Source organism: Colius striatus, chromosome 1 (assembly GCF_028858725.1).
Source record: "Colius striatus isolate bColStr4 chromosome 1, bColStr4.1.hap1, whole genome shotgun sequence".
NCBI lineage: Eukaryota > Metazoa > Chordata > Aves > Coliiformes > Coliidae > Colius > Colius striatus.
The window spans coordinates 184030419-184047994 of NC_084759.1; the positions used below are offsets into that span (position 1 = coordinate 184030419).

Here is a 17576-nt window from a genome sequence, read left to right on the forward strand (position 1 = left end):
ATAAATACTATAAGCAATTTTGAACTTTACAGAAAAGAAGCTGTCAATTACCATCAATATTCACCTCCTGATTCGCCATTTACATGCAATTAAGTTAGAAACATTCATCTTAGATTATCTTTTCTACAGAGAGAAATTTTATTTATTATAATTTCCATTACTGTTGTTATAAAACAGAGTAGTTCATGCTTTTCAAATAAATAATCAATGTCTCTATATGCAGACACACGGAATATATAGATACATCTCATTTGCACCCTACAGTCAACAGGCAAGTTTTTGTACCAACAGGAATTGCTTGTGCTGGCTGATCCTGTAATAATATCCCCCTGTTGTGATCGGCAGCAATAACCTTCACAGATCTCTAGAGGACAATAGTCTCATTCTATTACTGTCACAATGATTTAGCTTGTGTAGGCTGTTGACACTGTAAGAATGTAAAAGTAGATTCATATGCAGGTAGAAAAAAAACTTCCTAGAACTACTAAGCTCTATGAAAATAAAGAGCATGACCGCAAGTCTCCATGCAGAGAAGCAACTAGTCAATACCGGTAAATAATAACAAACAAAAGACACTGATACTAGACCATTACTTTTAACAAAATGTTAAATGTTTCAAATACTGGAATTTGTTCTGTTCCACTTTTGAAGTGGTACATGATCTTTCAAGTTGCCTAGATATCAAATTCATGAAAATGCAAAGCTGAGAGGTTTTTTATTTGTGAATCCAATGACACTAAATTAAGCAAGACAGATACTTACATAATCAAAAATAATAAATATAAAAATACCAGGGCTGTCAGCACTCATTCACAACTTCAACTCAGCTTTGTTGTTTCTATTCCAAATAGGACTCATCACATTTTAAAAAGGTGGAGCATATATTTGATAGCACATTAGCTAGAAATAATTTTTTAAATAAAACACTGCAGAAAACCAGACACCAAATAGTAGCACTTGCCATAAGTGGAGAGGAAAATACCATCATCTGAGTATCTTGGCTTTTGATTATCTAGGCATCCATACCTTTAAAAGGGCTGATTCTTGTGAAGTGAGAAACTAACTACCTGAAGAAAAAGTGGGGTGGAAGAAACAATCCCTGACAACCCACAAATCTCATACAGATACTGTTCCCAAAATTCCTAAGTTCAAGACAGTAATAATTCTTACATTTGTTACAAACTGCTATATTTATGAGTCATTTATGTATTCAGACAAAGTAATTTGTGTAATGCCACACAAATTATAACAGTATTAGATTAGCATATAACTTGAAGATTCTTAAATCATGGTCCTAAGCTCTACAAATAACACATATCACCAAACTTATGCCCAGTTTACTACGGAAGAAATAGCTGGGCTGGCTTAAGGTAAATCAGATGGCTTTGTAATGAAGCAGATAATCTGTTAGGCTGGTTCTGCTATAGGGACAGTAGTGTCCAAACAAAGAGTTATACCACAAGCAAGCACCGTAGTCTTACATAACACATGAGCTCTAACAAGTCACAATATAAGCATGTTGCTTAAAGGTGCCATTCTAAAGAAAACTCTTGCCATTTCATTATACGCTGGTACAAGTCCAATGCGTTCTATTCGTTTTCTTTTTCCAGAAAGATACACTCTAGGTTTTTTGTTACATTTGTAACATTACTTTCTTGTAAGTTGTATCAATTACCTGCAGTATTCACCTTATTTTCTCCAGGAAAGTTCAAAAATGCTTGTCTAAGACATCAACCAGTCTGACAAGAAAAGTAAGTCTTTCAGAATGCCCTGCAGGGCTCCTAATAGGTTTTAAAATTTCGACCACACAGTTTTGTGAAACGTAATAAATTAGAAAGGAGAAAAAGTTGAAGGAGCAGAAGACTAGGACAAAAAGAATAACATCAGTAATATATTGCAAAACTCTGATCAAAAATGTCACCCTTTATAAAAAATGTCTACATTAAATTACAAATGATGGACCTTAATAACAGTTTCTTCATTATATTACTTTCAGCATTCTAAATGTGCAGTAAGATTAAAGTAACTGATGCAAAAAAAACACAGCTCCTATTCCTCTAACTGACCTTAATGTTAGAGATATATGGAAAAAAAAAAACAAACCACACGCCAAAAAAACACCCTTGCCATTGTTCCACAAGTTGATTGTTTCCTGAAAAGGTGTGTTGGTTTTATCAGAGACAGAGTTAGTTTTCTTCATAGCAGCTAGTACAGGGCTGTGCTTTAGATTTGTGATGAAAAGTGAACTGATAACATTAGGATGTTTTAGTTATTACAAAACAGTGCTTCTGCAGTGTCAAGGACTTTCCTGCTTCTAGAAATACATGAAAGGCAAAGAATTATTTAAAAATTAAAGAAATTCCACTGTAAGGAAAATAAAATGAAGGAAGTATCAATAGAAACATGTCAAAACCAGAAGAGTTCGTTTTAAATTAACTACACACTTCTGCTGATTTAAGAGTATCCATTTTAAAAGAAAAAACCCAACCTTACATTCTAAAGCATGGTACAGTAGTTCAAAATCTTCTTTTGTTTTAGGGTTCAGTCTTCGTTCATGCTCCCTTCTCAGTTTTTCTTCTTTCTCCTTTTCTCTCCGCAACTCTTCTTGTGCCTCCCACACCAGCCTTAACCTCCTTTCTTCCCTCAGATTTTTAACTATCTTTATAGCATACCAACGGCGGAAATATGTCTGTAATACTATTACCTATATGGGATACAATACCAAAGAATTGTAAATGTAAAACAATACACCATAATACTTTTTCTTAAGTGTTATTTTTTTCTAGCTACTCAACTACACTTTCTAAGATTTGTCTTGTACTCATTAATTACCAAGTTAAACATTACAAAAACAGCCATGTCTAAACACTAGTGTGCTTACTTATTCAGGTAACTGCAGGAATTTAATCAGTGAGTAGAGTGGACAAACTAGGCACAAATAATCAAGTATAAACTGCAATTACAGTCTATCTTTCTTTTTCAAATCTCTCCTTAAAAATCACCTTTTGCCATGTATTTTTATTCTTTTCAGCTTTGTGGGCAGGGGTCCTCATTTTACTCTCCATAGTACTGGAGTACTGTGTCCAGTTCTGGGCTCCCCAGCTCAAGGGGGACAGAGAATTTCTGGAGACAGTCCAGAGCAGGGTCACTAAGCTGATCAGGGGACTGGAGCATCTTTCTTATGAGGAAAGGTTGTGGGAACTGGGGCTGTTTAGTCTGGAGGAGACTGAGGGGGGATATCATTAGCTACAAATATCTAAATGGTAGACGTCAGGAGGTTGAGGTATCCCTTTTTTCTGTTGTATCTACTGACAGCACAAGGGAAAGAAGCTGCAATACAAAAATTTCCATTAAAACATAAGTAGAAACTACTTCACTGTGAGGGTTACAGAAGACTGGTACAAGCTTCCCAGGGAAGGTGTGGAGTCTCCTTCCTTGCAGGTCTTCAAAACCCACCTGGACATGCGTGATCTGATATAGGTGGACCTGCTTTGGCAGGAGGGGTTGGAATAGATGATCCCTAAAGGTCCCTTCCAAATCCTACTATTTTATGATTCTATGATTTGTATACCCTCTATATTGGGAATTTAGACATATATTTGCAAAACTTCTTTTGGACTCCTAAATACAAAAAATCAGCAGACATATACACAAAATCAAATGCACTTTATTTATAAACAAATAATGAAAGGGAAATTAACAATGCTGTTATGACAGAATGTAAAAAGGCAGATTTAAAACTCCATCTTCCCAAGTATGGCCATTTAAGACTAGGCAAATGTCTACACTAAACTTAGAGAGCACAACACACAAACCTGAGCTTCAGCCAGCTGAGTTAGTACTTGCACCATAAGCAGTTTAGCCAGGTCAATACCATGACCTGATTAACATTGTTCGGCATTGAAGGCTATCAAGGACAAAGCCACACTAACACTGCATCTAGAGATCATAATCTAACATTTCTCTTGAACAGGTCTTCAGCTAGTATTTCAACATGGAACTACACTGCACTGTGGGAATCCATCAACTTGAACCAACACCAAGCTGATGCCTCTCTAACTGGGCATTATAGATTACCTACAGACACATTATCGATTTCAGCAAGTGGCAGTAATGACCACAATGAAACATATAGGTAGTCCTGAGGAAACAGCTACTTATTTGGGTAACACTTCTACAAGATGTTTATTGTCATCAGTTGATGCTGACCAAATAACTACTTACAGAAAATGTCTACCCAGAAGATTTCCAAGCATCTTGCCAACCATGTCAACAGAATTATCCTAATTGGACATGTGAGGAACCAGCTGTTTCTCCATTTAGTTAGATTCAGACTATTTTAAGTAATCAAGTTATTAACGAGATCATTTCCAAGCCAGTATCCCTCCTAACATGATGTTGGGGGTACTTAAGTTAGGTGTGCAGTCACTAAATACGTGGTTTTCAAAAAGCAATTTGGAATGCCTAAATAGCATCCTCTGCATAATGACTATACAGAATCTCTCATCAGTCGCCTGCATGAGGCAACCTAGTGCACCAAAAAACTCCACAGGCCCATCCACGTGAGTGAACAGACAGGTTCTACCTTAACGCCAAAGGAGGAGCTTAAACACAACCCAAAACAGAAGTCTACCAAAGGTATCCTGTCAGGCCTGTCTAAACAAATAAACAAACTAGGAAACCACAAAACCCATAAGCGGAATGCAGGTCTCTTAAATCCTAACCCAATAAATACTCTATCCATTTGATGCCACACATTAGGCACATAAAATCATAGAATCATGGAATCATAGAATAGTTTGGGTTGGAAGGGACCATTAAAGGTCATCTAGTCAACTGGATCAGGTTGCTCGAGGTCCTATCCCATTGGACTTTGAATGGCATCTACCACCTCTCTAGGCAACCTGATCAAGTGATTCACTACTCTCTTTCTTTGTATTTGATCTGTAGCTTAGCTCCTTCTACAGAGATCAGCAGAATGCTATAGGGATAAGTCTATTTTAATCCCTAATACTCTATATGGAAGCTTAACTGTCACAGTAAGACAGAAACCAGTAAAATCACAGTTCTTAATACTTAAGGAACCACGTAGTCTCAAATGTCACTAAAAATACTAAATATTGGAAATGAGCACAAACATTCTTCCCTCGTATCTGAAAGAATACAAAATGTGAAGATTAAGCTGACATGTTGCAGTTCACAGTAAAATTCACTTTCTTAACATTCTGAGCACTCATTAAATATTCAGATAACCTTCGTAATACTTTGCTGTACAGATACAAACAAACGAGAACTTACTGCTTCAAGTCTACGTTTATGGTATTCTTCTGCTGTAAGATACTTTCCAGGAATTATTATTTTGTCAGTCCTGTTTGACACATACAGGCCAACTTTAGTCATCTGTGTTGACATTGTATTCTTTGTTTGCTGTGGTTTATTTTTTTCAAAAACTGTCTGAGGAAAAAATGGACATCAGATTGCAATTGTAATGTAATGAGGAAGAAAAATATCTGTATATTAAGTGAAAAAACAGCTATTTGCAACAACAAAAAATCATAAAACTAATTCTATTCATCCACTAAATACTTTCAATTGCACACATTTCTGATCTACTTCCTGACTCTTATTGGAAATAATTGTGTCAATATCCTATTCTATTTGGTTAAAACAACATTCTAAAAAGACAGTACAAAGGCATTACCTGCGTTTCCCTACAAAATAACTGAATTCCCTTGTCAGGTCGTTTTTTGGGTATTGTTTGGGATCCTGCATTATGAAATTCCACTCCTGTTATCCTGTTCTTAAATCCACCCAGAAATGGTTTCTGATACATAGGTCTTTCAATTTTTACAACTATATCTTGGAATGAATCAGAATCTGTTAAAATAGAAGTTCCAGAAGAGAAATACTGTTTCTTTTAGTAAACGATTGAGATTAGAGCATGATTACATATGTTGATACACCTAAAAAAAACCCCAGCATTTACCTGTTTGTACTCTGACGGTTATTATGTCAGGCATGTGGTAAACCTGTTGAACTGCTTTCCCAGGAAAGTGTTCCTCATCAAGACATAACTTCTCAGACTGGATAGTTTCATCAAAGTTAGCCAACGTCTTCCAAAGAGCTTCATCGTTTTCAATCACACTTCCTAAAAATAAAACTAATATTAATTTCTAATATGCTTCTCAAAATAATCAAAAAAATAAAATAAATCAAGTCTACCTTGAGATGGTTTTATCAAAACACCGCAACACAGAATAATCACAGGTTTTGAGCTGGAAAGATAGTCTACTCAAAAGCTGAAAGGGTCTTAATCATATACTTTTTAAAGAGATAGCCAATGTAACACCGTAACCACATAAAAAAATAATTAATACAACAATTATTTAAAAGTGTTTTATTTGCAAATGCATGATTTTAAATCAAAGTTACCCATTTATACAGGGAACAGTTACCAAAAAATCTTACCTAAACCTGCTCCAATTTAGATCTGATCTAAGCATATGATGGCTGAATTGCTGTTGTCTCTCACACGATACTTGACATATTGTTTGTTCAAAGACTACTTTCTGAACTAGATCTACTTAACTCAAAGCTCCAGAAATTACTTCTTTTTGATTTGGAGGTAAGTGTCTGTCTGGCTTTGGTGCAGTGTCCCTCCTAGGAAGCAACTGCCACCTACTCAGAGTGAGAGTATCTGAATGCAGCTCAGCCAAGAGGAAGGCAGCCAGCAGGTCTATACTCTGAAGGGTCATTCACTGTGCTCACCTGCTGAGCAGGACGTGCTACCTTCTGCTTCAAAGATCTAAGAAAATGAGGCACTGAAATGGGAAAAGGAAGTTACACAGGACACTCAGAGTGGAGAGGAACAAACGCAGGAAATGATGGAGTGTTTTGGAGACTACAAGAGAAAGACACAGATAACAGAGTAGCAGGTAGGCTACAAAGGAATTTAAGAGAAGACAGTTGTGGTCTAGTCTAAATTGTTAGTAGCCCAGGTACTAATGTGAATTACACTCTGCTGTTTTTCAAACATGTGTCCAAAACACATATTACATACTCACATGTGTTTCTGAAAATGAAGATCCCTATAAAATGCCATATTAGCCTACACATTTCTAGTGCAACTGGAGATAAAGCAAATAGTCTTCGTCTTTTCAAGTATGTTTATATGAGAATTAAAAAGTCACTTCAAGACCAAAAAACAGAAAACCTGAACAGAATAAGGCTGTTTTGTGTGCAAGAAGCCATAATCAAATTGAAAGAAAAATCTCTTTAAAGCCTTAATGTCCCAAACTTTAATAATTTCTTTACCTGTTACTGTCTCACTTCTTGTATTCTCTGATAGTATTGAGTTTTTAAATGGTTCTTCATCTCCTTCTGAATTTCTTAATTCAACTAAAGTAGAGTAAGTCCCATTGGTAACAGGAGATGCACTCTCCAATGATGTGCTGCACAGAGGATCTGGATCAAATACATCTTGCTGGTTATTTTCAACAACTTCATGATTGCCTGGTCCTTCGCCAGGTAACTCACACTGTGCTAAACTTGACTGTTCCTGTTCCTTCAGAGCTGACTGCTCCAAAGAAAACTGCTGCTTGCAGCCCTCCTCTGGCTGTACAGTGTCTGTAGCTTCTGAAAGCACAGTCTCCTCTGCTAGGTCTCTGTTCATGGCCTGTCCAATGACTCTTCTTGAGGATGCAGATGGTTGCTCTGCACCTGACCTTTCCATTTTAACAACTTCAAAGCAACTCTCTGATGTATCTGCCTAAGGTATCAGTTGCACATCTGTACTTTTCTGCAAGAATAATCACAGTATCTATTTAAAATTGCATACTATCATGTTACTAATACCAAACATCCGTGTGACTTAACATACTGAAAAGCTTCTTCCGAAACACCCTATTTAGAACAACATGAGATATTTGCTTCCACCAAACGTAAAATACCTCACATTTTCTCACTGGTGTTTAACAAGCATAACACTCCACAGCGTTGCCAGCAGGCAATCAGCATAATTCTTTATACACATCTACATAACATGACTTTGCTGAGGACTATTACTCAGAGACAGCATTCTCTTAAGGTTTCCCGCGCTGCCGCTGAAGACACGGGCCGGAAGAACCCAAACCCCCTATTCATGAAAACACCCAGCCACAGCCGGGAAGCGGCCGCGGGCAGGAGCCCGTCCGATGGCGCGTTCCCCACCGGCCGCAAATCCCAGCGGGCACGGCACGGCCCGGCCTCGCCTCGCCTGGCCTGGCCTCGCCGCGCCGCGCGGGCCGTTGGGCCGCTGCTCTGCCCGTGGCGGTGCGCAGGCACCGCCCGCCGTGCCAGAACAGCGGCCGTCGGCACCGGACGCAAAACGGGAGGGAGAGCTGCGGCCGCGCGTCCCGGTGCACGGCTCTGACCTCCCGGCTCCACCAGCATCCCCCGCCCGGCCCCGGGCCGTTACTGTCCCTCACGCCTCCCGTAGAGCCACCCGCTCCAGGCCGCTCCGCGCCGGCGGCGTCTGGGGGTCGCTATGGCAACGGGGCCTGGGCGGGGCCTGGGAGTGGTGGGGAGGGCAGAGGGCAGGCGCAAGCCTGCTGTGGGGAGGGGACGGCCGGGAGGCGGGCTCGCGCTCCTCAGCGCCTGTTCCGGGACTAGCTGGGCCGCCGTCTGCTGCGAACCCTCGCTGCTCTGCAGGAACCCGGGACGAGGAAGGCCAGAAATAGGGGAAAAGCGATGTAAAAGGACAATGGCTGAGAGACCTCCTCCGGTGTCGTTTACTCTACTGCGGTTAACAGAAGCACCTCAGAACTTGCAGCGCCTTCTGCCTGCTACTACTGCCTTGCCCGGCCGTGTTTGGGTTGGTAATTGTGCTCTGGCATGGCCGTGTTGGCACACCAATATTCCCGACAGCTGCCACATCCTATGCGGTTATCCATAGCCGGGTGAAGATCAACTCTTAGCAGAAACACCATGTAAGAAAACATCATGTTTCCTGTTTACAGTGTAGATAGCATCAGAAACGATGCCAATACCCAGAACTGTTTCCTAGATACTATGAGTGTTGAAGCTGTGAAAAGATGTTGACAGCCCTTGCTGTAAGAACCGTGGCTTCCTAGCCACGGTATATGTCAGTACTACCCTGTGTAATAGGTTCAGCCTAACAGCATCCTGCTAACCTGGGAAAGTGTGGTTCTGGTGTGAAGGCTGAGGCTGTTAAGTGGAAATGAACACAATTACACCAGAATTAAAACCACGTGAAGCTGAATTTCCTGATGCTGTTCTGAGTGTTTCAGCACGCTACAGGAAAACTGAGACTACACTCACTTCAACACAACTATCTTAGATGTGAAATACACAGTCCTGTGTCACAGCTCTGGCTGAATCCTGAGAAAAGTTACATGTCAGCAGGCACTGAAATATTCATACTCAGTTAACAGTATGCCATGACCACTGTTACCAAGTTTCACAGGCATGGTTAGGTATCTGAAGAACACAAGCTTGCTTCTAATCCCAAGGACAGAAAATTCCCATTACTGATGTTTATGCTTTTTTTTGCTAAAACCTGGATGAACTTGAACTCAAGGTAGAATAAGACCAATAGTAACTCTATTACTATTACAGAATAGTGTTACTTTGACACTGTTCTGGAGTGAACTTGATTAAACATTCAAACTCATTTTCAGTTTGCAGGATTTTTTTTCCTTACGAAACAGCATATATGCTTTAACTAAAAAAAGCAGCTTTCACTCACATGTCAAAGATGAAAACGGTGTTCAGATCACAGCCACTCAGAAGAGGTTAAGCAGCAGGCCAGCAGGTTAGGAAAACCAAAAAGCTCAGTACTGCAGCTGCCTGGCCATCAGAAGTTGTTTTTCTGGTTTAACAGGCTTTGTCTCCTTGAAGTCCCCTGGATCAGTGTTTTTCACATCCAGTAATGACTTCAATCAGAGGACCTCAAGGTGTTTTTAAAAATCTAAAGTTTGTTAACTCTAAGGCAGGTTTCCAGTGATTTACCTAACAAATTACAGTAGATATAATCTTTTGCTTCATCATATATTTCCAACATTTAATGGAGAAAAATCAAGCAAAATCATTATAGTCAGTCTCCAAAATATACCTTGCTAGCATATTTATCTTAAAATAAATAATTTCTTCCTAATACAGATTCTCTCTTGCCTGCAGAGTATGCATACTCTTTTGTTGCTGCAGTGTGAATTTAAAGATCACATACATAGTTACAGAGTTAACAGCAAGGTAAAAAGTACTATTTCTCTTCTTAGCAAAGACGTATTTTTAAATTACCCATGAACAAGGATGATATGAACTACACCACACTGTAGAAAAGGCACACACTGTTACATCTCAAAACTGCAATCCATTTTGTTTCCTTCCTTTATTCTCAGTGACTGCTATTTAAAGTTGATGTTACAACTTAATAGTAATTAATTTTGTAATCTTATGTAGCACAGATGATTAATTTATGCTAAGATAATGAAACCAAATTTAACCAATGATAGAATAATGAAAATAAGCCATAACACCTTCTAAGAATTTGATTAAAAGATCAAAAAGCTGTAAAAATCTTATTAATAATTCCTAGAGTTGGCTTCAGTAAAGATTCAAGTTGATTCCTAAATTAAAGCATTTGTGAAAGTTAATCCCGTGTTTCGGATAGAAGGATTTAGAAAATGATGCTCAGTCAAAAGAAAGATACTGATATAGTCCAGGAAAATGACGGAGAACATAAATTAGGAAAGATAGCTCTAAGAAGAAAAAAGTCCCCTCAAGGTAGTAAACAACTTGTATTGGGGTCTGTGCCAGGGATGTATTTGTGTCTCTGTGAAAGACAGAAGATGCAAGGACACTTTTGATCAGTGAAACTCAGTTTTAAACCAACAGATATCAAATTTCAGCAGCAATGGGCCAAGGAAAAAAACTTCCTCAGAAACACAACCGATGAGCTTATAGGAGAGCTATTGTCACAAGACAAATACAGCTATAGAAGTGGATAAAATAACTGAGCAAAAAGAGAGTTCAGCTCATGTCTCAGTTATGAGACAGTAGAAAGTACTGCAATAGTTGTCACCATATTCTGGCAACTTTCCCCGTCCCAAGTATTTCATGCCAGTATCATTCACATCAGACTTTGAAGTGGTTTTGTTTATTTTTTGTTTGCTTCCTCTCACATAAGCTCAATCCTTATTACCTTAAGCCATTAATCTTCATTTCTCACCTGACATCATTTGCCTTCAAGTTTGTAATCCTTCAGTATTTCTCATGTGAAAATTACATTCAGCAACGGCCTGTTCTGGAATGCCACCTAGTGGCTTTACCTCAGAAGTGACCAGCTTCTACCTTCTTCGAAAAAGCCTTTGAAACCAACAAAGCAAAATATTCTCCAATTTGTCAATTTTCAAAATCTAACATAATCTGTAATAACAGTAATAACAGTTGAAAAAAAACAACCCTAAAGAACGCAGTGAAAATAGGTACTAGTTCATACCCTGCATATACTTACTGTTCTCTACCATCCTACTCCCCAATAGCCTGATTATGTTAAATATTACATAAAGATGTAATGAATCATTAATAATACAAATGTTACTGGTAAACTTATAGGTCTAGTGACGATGAAGAAACAGCTAGGACAAAGTATGTTATGTAATCTATCTATAATCTATCATAAATGCTTAAAAAACTGCAGATTATATACTGTTAAACTTCCAAGAGTAGTCCTGTAGAAAAGAAAGGACCACTTGGACAGTATCCTTAGACCCAGTGTGGCTATTTTAATAGAGAAGCGTAAGCTTGTCTCTGTAAACTGAAGTTCTCAGAACAGACACTATTCCCATTTAATTGTCTGAAAGAAACTAGACAGATGTGTCAAGAAAGATCCACTATTTTTTTCATATTACTATGTAATAGTCAACATCTGAATCAATAACGTGTATCTATTAAGTATACGTGCTTACTTGTAAAGACTTTGTTAAGGCCCCGAAACTAAAGTCTGGGCCATGTGTATCATGCTATAAGCATGGTAACCTACCTGCTAACCAAGAAATCAGTTTCTGATGTCACTTTCAGGGGTGGTCTTTCCTTCTCTCCCTCACTCCTCCCAATCTTGGGTCTTCCCAGTGCTTCCCTTGAGCCAGAATTATCATGTGTGTGGGCTGCAAAGTCAGCCAGATCAATACAGTGGTTCAGATGTAATCTAACAGTTTTGTGTCACTCGCTACAAGAGGAACACTGAGGTGCTGGAGTGTTCCAGAGACAGGCAACAAAGCTGGTGATGGGTCTGGAGCACAAGTTTGATGCAGAACGGCTGAAGGAGCTGGGGATGAAGAGGAGGCAGAGGGGAGACCTCATCACTCTCTACAACTACCTGAAAGGAGGCTGTAGCAAAGTGGGGGTTGATCTCTCCCAAGTAATGAGTGACAGGACAAGAGGAAATGGCCTCAAGTTGCTCCAAGGTTGGTTTACATTGAAAGAACTTTTTCACTGAGAGGGTTGTTAGACACTGGCACAGGCTGCCCAGAGAGGTGGGGGAGACACCATCCCTGGCAATATTTAAAAGACACGTTCATGTGGCACCCAGGGACACAATTAATGGTTGGAGTCAATGATTTTAAAGGTCTTTCCAACATACATGATTCCATGATTCTAAAAAGCTGTTACTTTTTGTAGGCCTCATTTTTATTACATCAGACGCCTGATCTCAGTATCTGCACCGTCACAGACACTGGCAGTGGCCAGCAACAATAGACAAACAAAAGGTGGGAGAGAAAGACAGGATCACACTTTTCTACAATTTTGATTTTGATTTCAGGCAGCCTATACTATCTGTATTTGTTAACATAAATATACAGATTACAAAAATAACTTTTAAAAATAATGTGGCACAAAAACCCTTCCAAAAGGAAACAAACCAAAGGTTGTGCAACAGCTGAAAAGAATTTTCTTAAAACCATTCTTGCAAAAAATTGGAAGGAGTCTTTAGGTTGCTAAATATATTTAAGTGGAAATTAGGACAAAACCTGGTTTTATGAAGTTATTATCTTTAATTTAAAGATGACTGTCAGTAACATGGATTAATTATTAACTTTTCTTTTTTTTTTACTTTCAATAGGTCATACCATTTGGAAAATTACATTGGCCATCTCCACTGGTCAGGAGGAGGTTCTTCAACTAGAGGCTCCCATGGTTTCCACTGTATCATTTTTCTTGCCAGGGAAAGCTCATTTTCAGCCTGTTAATATAATAAACAACATATACAAATTCTTTAATTCTATACAATTGCCAGAGTATTACATTACTTCTATTTCAATCCATTGTCTCAGAGATGACGCTACCTACCAGAGTCAAGAACCGCTACAAATGTCATCAAAAGGAACTCAGTGGTCTGGGGATTTTGTTTTTAAAAAGCATACTGAATCACTTTCAAAGACCTAAAGAGACAGTCTCTTCAGCTAGTCATTCCCCATAGCAACTTCATGATACTTTCCAGTCCATTTGGATTATCCTTCAGTATTATTCAATCATCTCCTGCCCTCTCCACTGATTTAAAGCAATGTATACATGATATATATACAAGCATGATATAGTGAACTTGTTAACTGTGGTCAGTTTTAGCATGATCATCCCAACTGCTACATGACAATTCATTTTCAGATTTTTTTTTTTCTGTTTGTTTTGCAGTGAAGGAAGATACAGAAAAATGTCTTTATTTCCTGAATAGAAGCTCAGCCAAAGAAACACTGACAACCACTGGTCCCTTTTGCACCTGACCTTCAGTCTCCCTGCTTTACCTGTACGATGACTTCTTCTATGTGACCACTATTCAGTTTGTCCTGTAGTTTTTGCACATCAGTCTCCTGTGTAATCAAACACATATAAATGACTGTTTAATTCTACTGAGAACTATAAAGCCCAAATAAAGCATGAAAACAATAATTTAACCAGATCACACTCCAGTCCTCCTCAAAACTGCCATCAAATTATCTGGCTTTTGTCATTTTACATTATCAAAGAAATCTCACACATTTCTGTTATTGGGAAACAAACATCAAACTCTCAATGACAAATACAAAAAAACCTCAGTATTACTTAATGACATCCAAAGAAGCATCAGCTGCTAAGGACTTGAGTAGGTATCTTGAAAGAAAATTTTGACCTTAGCTATTTATAAAATATTATGCAACCTTCTAATTATCACTGTAATTACACAACACCAGTATTGTATAGTTTAAATACGCCAAAGGGTCTTAAAATGTAGAAGACAAGGACTGTGCTAAGAAACTACATGGGTATGAAAACATGCAATTTTTGTGCAAGTGTATGGAAATTACCACTGTTCCATCAATCTTCAAAGAAACTACAGTTTTTCACAGAAAACACAAATAAGAAATTAACAATTATTTTTAATATGCCATCAAAATATTCCAGTCAATAACAAATACCAAAAACCTCAAGGCTTCAGTTCCTTCTGAACTGATACCTGAAAGTGACAGGCACTCCTTAAAAGGAGCTATTCCTTTGGACAGTCATTCTCATCCTAGAAATATTTTGATGTGCAACTCTTCTGCAGCTGCGCTGCACTTACCGTCTGCACCAGATTAAAGCGCTGATTTACAATCTGCTCAGTATATTTCCTGTATGCTGCATCTTTGGGAATGTTTTGCAGGACACCAAGGATTTTCGTGTACAGTATTCGCAGGCGCTGAAGTGATCACAAGACACAAATACACAATTATTTGAATTCTTTAACTTCTTGTCCTGCTTAAACTACTAGGCTAACTGTCTATATACAAAATATGGAGGGTTGTGGTACTCAAGCCAGAAAGGTGGGATTAACAAAATAACTAAATCTGAACCACGTAACTGTCTTGGGTACGTATGACTTGGATTTATCAGGACTGGGAAGTTACCACTGTTGGGTTCCTCAAAGGAAAAAGAAGGGGAAAAAAAGAAGGCTGCAATCTGAAGTATATTTGATGCAAAATGGAAACCGTAAAAGCTGTGTTTCTAACCCTAACCAAGCTTTTAAAAATGATAAAAATTTATGTCTAAACCACCAGCTTCTGAAAAATTGCCTGGGAAAAACAGAAAGAAGCAGGTAAACTACCAAAGTGTAACCTGATTCAATTTTTTGAGCACTTCTCCTCATGCTGGTGCAAAGTTCTGAGTGACAGACAGATTTAGGTAAAACGTGAAACTTTTATTGGTGCATTTAAAGGGAATGATAACTGAGGGGAAAAAAAAATCACAGCTTTTGGACCACATATTGCCTGGGTAACTGTATCTAGTTGAAGAGCAATGTATGTCCTACAGGAATAATAAGAAATTGAAGCAGAATACAGATGTCAAAAATACAAAGAACAGAAAAAAAAGGGAAAAGTAACGGGGACTGGCGCAGGATCTATACAGTACCATTGATTTCTTTACTCTTGGCTTTAAGTCACTGAAAAAAACCAAATTTATGAAGTTCACTCAGAAGCTGTATGACAAGGCTGTAGACTGAGCCAGAATCATTTGTTCAGCACAATTATGACACGTTCAATGGTTCTTTTTGACACTATTCCTAACTTTAGAAGACAAAAGCATTTTTTAAAATATAAATCACTGCATAGTGTGACATTTTGAAGCATGAAGAAACTAAAGAATTACTGAAATCCTTTCAAAGTTTATGCCTCCTGAATCAGCAAGTAAGACGTTTCAAACATTTTCATCACTGAGCTAGAGGAGGTAAAAAGCAAGCACAAGACTTTAACCTGAGAAGGTGAAAAACAAAAGGAGACTGCAGGGGGAACTCATTAAATATTTACAAGTATATAAATGGTGGGTGTCAGGAGGTTGGGACATTCCTTTTTTCTACAGTAGCTACCAACAGGACAAGGGGTAATAGGATGAAGTTGGAACACAAAAAGTTCCAGTTAAACATAAAAAACCCTATTTTTCTGTGAGGGTGACGGGGCCCTGGCACAGGCTGCTCAGGGAGGGTGTGGAGTCTCCTTACTTGGAGGTCTTCTTGTCACGTTCCTGTGTGACCTGATCTAGGTGAACCTGCTTCTGCAGTGGGGTTGGTCCCTTCCAACCCTACCATTCTATGATTCTATGAAATTGCCTGGAGAACCAGTGGAGTACTCCAACCTCAACGGTGCCTTCCATCACAGCGCCTTGATGTGGCTCTGCACTACACAGCCTCTATCATGTCAGACTAACCTATCCCCTTAGCATGAGTGTAACTTATTTCAGTACTTACTGGTAACACAACAAGGCAGCAAAAACCCGCATGCTTGTGAAACAGAAATTACATTTGTGAAGAACTGAATTTAAAGAGTTCTTTGCTTTTGCACTGGAGATGAGAGAAATCAACAACTGGTTAATAAAAGGGTGTTTTTTGAAATCAGTCTGTGCAACATGAAGTACATGTGCAAAATAACTCCTAATGATATGAATTAAACCTTTAAGAATTCAATTTTTTCCTATATCACTAAGAAACATTTTTATACTTTCATTAACCTGGCATCACTTTAAGGTACATAGTGTACCTATATATGCAAATACACAGCAATAACCTTTGATATCACTGGCAATGTTCATTAAACACAGAGCAAGAGACGTAGCATTACCTCATGAGGGTTTTCAGTTACAGCCAGTCCTACGAGTCCAGTGGTCTGCAGAGAGCATGAACATGAGGTACTTAAGCATACACTTCCGTGCTATGACATTATTTTGTTTTGGCTCAACATAAACCTGACGGGGCCTATTCTGTGACATAAGCCTCTGCCTCCCACCACACACACCTGATCCCATAAACCTCCCGTCTCTTGCCCAGCGCACAGGATGCGAACCAAGGGCAAAGAGAGGGTGCACCTTACGCTACGCAGTGGCTGCTGGAAATCCTTCCTGCAGGGGTGAGCTTACCCGCCTCCTTCCTCCCCACACGACGGGCCCGCCTCCTCCGCTAACAGCAGCTGCAGCCCCGCGAGGGGAAGCGTGACCTTGCGCTCCCCGCGCCCTTCCCGCACGGGGCACCCGCTCGCTCTCACCCCGCCGCTCGGGCACCCCCGACGCTCTCCTCGGAGGCCGGCCAGGGCAGCGCAAGGGCCGGGTAGGCGAGGGAGAGAAGGCGCGCAAAACGCGGACACGGCTGCCTACCCGGCCCAAGGGCCCCCACAGCGCCTCACCTTCCTCAGCACCCCCGCCATGCCGAGCGCAGTACCGCGCTGCGCCGCCCGCCGGGCAGCCACGCGCATGCGCGGACGCGGCGCCTACGGCCGCTGGTTCGAGGACAGGGCCGAGGACGCTGAGTTGCGCATGCGCCGCCGTCGCAGCGGCTCCCCATCCCGGCTAGGGGCGGAAGCGGCGCGAGGCGTACGGAGTGCGCATGCGCTGGGCGGTGGTGGCTTCGTATTGAGGCAAGAAGCTGTGGCTCGGCTTGACTCGGTCTCGTCTGCCTCTCTGAGGAAAGCCTGTCCGTAGTGTGGCGGCTGTTGTGGTCAGCGGGCGACTAGCCCCTTATCGTGGAGCCGCGCAGGGAGCGGCGGGGCCGGTGCTCCAGTGGCGGGGGGCGGCCTGGCCTG

The 17576-nt window shown here is 40.0% G+C and overlaps 2 protein-coding genes across 6 annotated transcripts in view; both read right to left on the reverse strand.

Annotated features, from left to right (window-relative positions):
* IQUB (IQ motif and ubiquitin domain containing) overlaps nucleotides 1–12163 on the reverse strand; it is a 29721-nt gene extending 17558 nt beyond the window's left edge. The window contains exons 1-6 of one of the 2 annotated variants that reach the window (XM_062017935.1): nucleotides 12041–12163; nucleotides 11228–11364; nucleotides 5987–6148; nucleotides 5702–5877; nucleotides 5299–5454; nucleotides 2494–2704 (exon numbers count right to left, since the gene is read on the reverse strand). In XM_062017935.1, the coding sequence (XP_061873919.1) occupies nucleotides 2494–2704; nucleotides 5299–5454; nucleotides 5702–5877; nucleotides 5987–6148; nucleotides 11228–11237 (715 nt within the window). In that variant the 5' untranslated portion in view covers nucleotides 11238–11364; nucleotides 12041–12163. Of the gene's footprint in view, nucleotides 1–2493; nucleotides 2705–5298; nucleotides 5455–5701; nucleotides 5878–5986; nucleotides 6149–7314; nucleotides 7971–11227; nucleotides 11365–12040 lie in introns of those variants that run through there. The other variant, XM_062017926.1, reaches the window with a different exon arrangement.
* On the reverse strand, nucleotides 6063–17260 carry NDUFA5 (NADH:ubiquinone oxidoreductase subunit A5). Of its 4 annotated transcripts, none has more exons than XM_062017964.1 (6): nucleotides 17181–17260; nucleotides 16623–16667; nucleotides 14594–14710; nucleotides 13800–13865; nucleotides 13128–13240; nucleotides 6063–6148 (listed from the first exon to the last, which is right to left on the reverse strand). In XM_062017964.1, the coding sequence occupies exons 1-5, from the start codon at nucleotides 17247–17249 to the stop codon at nucleotides 13139–13141; spliced, it is 399 nt and encodes a 132-aa protein (XP_061873948.1). In that variant the 5' UTR covers nucleotides 17250–17260; the 3' UTR covers nucleotides 6063–6148; nucleotides 13128–13138. The 4 variants fall into 4 exon arrangements, with proteins under 4 accessions (XP_061873948.1, XP_061873940.1, XP_061873933.1 ...); XM_062017956.1 differs by lacking the exon at nucleotides 6063–6148 and adding an exon at nucleotides 12175–12325; XM_062017949.1 differs by lacking the exon at nucleotides 6063–6148 and having other exon boundaries at nucleotides 13033–13240.
* Nucleotides 17261–17576: the final 316 nt, after the last annotated feature.

Bases quoted from the DNA above. Each gene is read 5' to 3' on its own strand.
- NDUFA5 (XM_062017964.1), bottom strand. From the start codon at position 17,249: ATGCGCGTGGCTGCCCGGCGGGCGGCGCAGCGCGGTACTGCGCTCGGC. The intron at 16,668-17,180 runs GTGAGGCGCTGT...TGCTCTCTGCAG, and splicing joins TGGCGGGGGTGCTGAGGAAG to ACCACTGGACTCGTAGGACT. The intron at 13,866-14,593 runs GTAAGTGCAGCG...TTGATTACACAG, and splicing joins GCTTTAATCTGGTGCAGACG to GAGACTGATGTGCAAAAACT.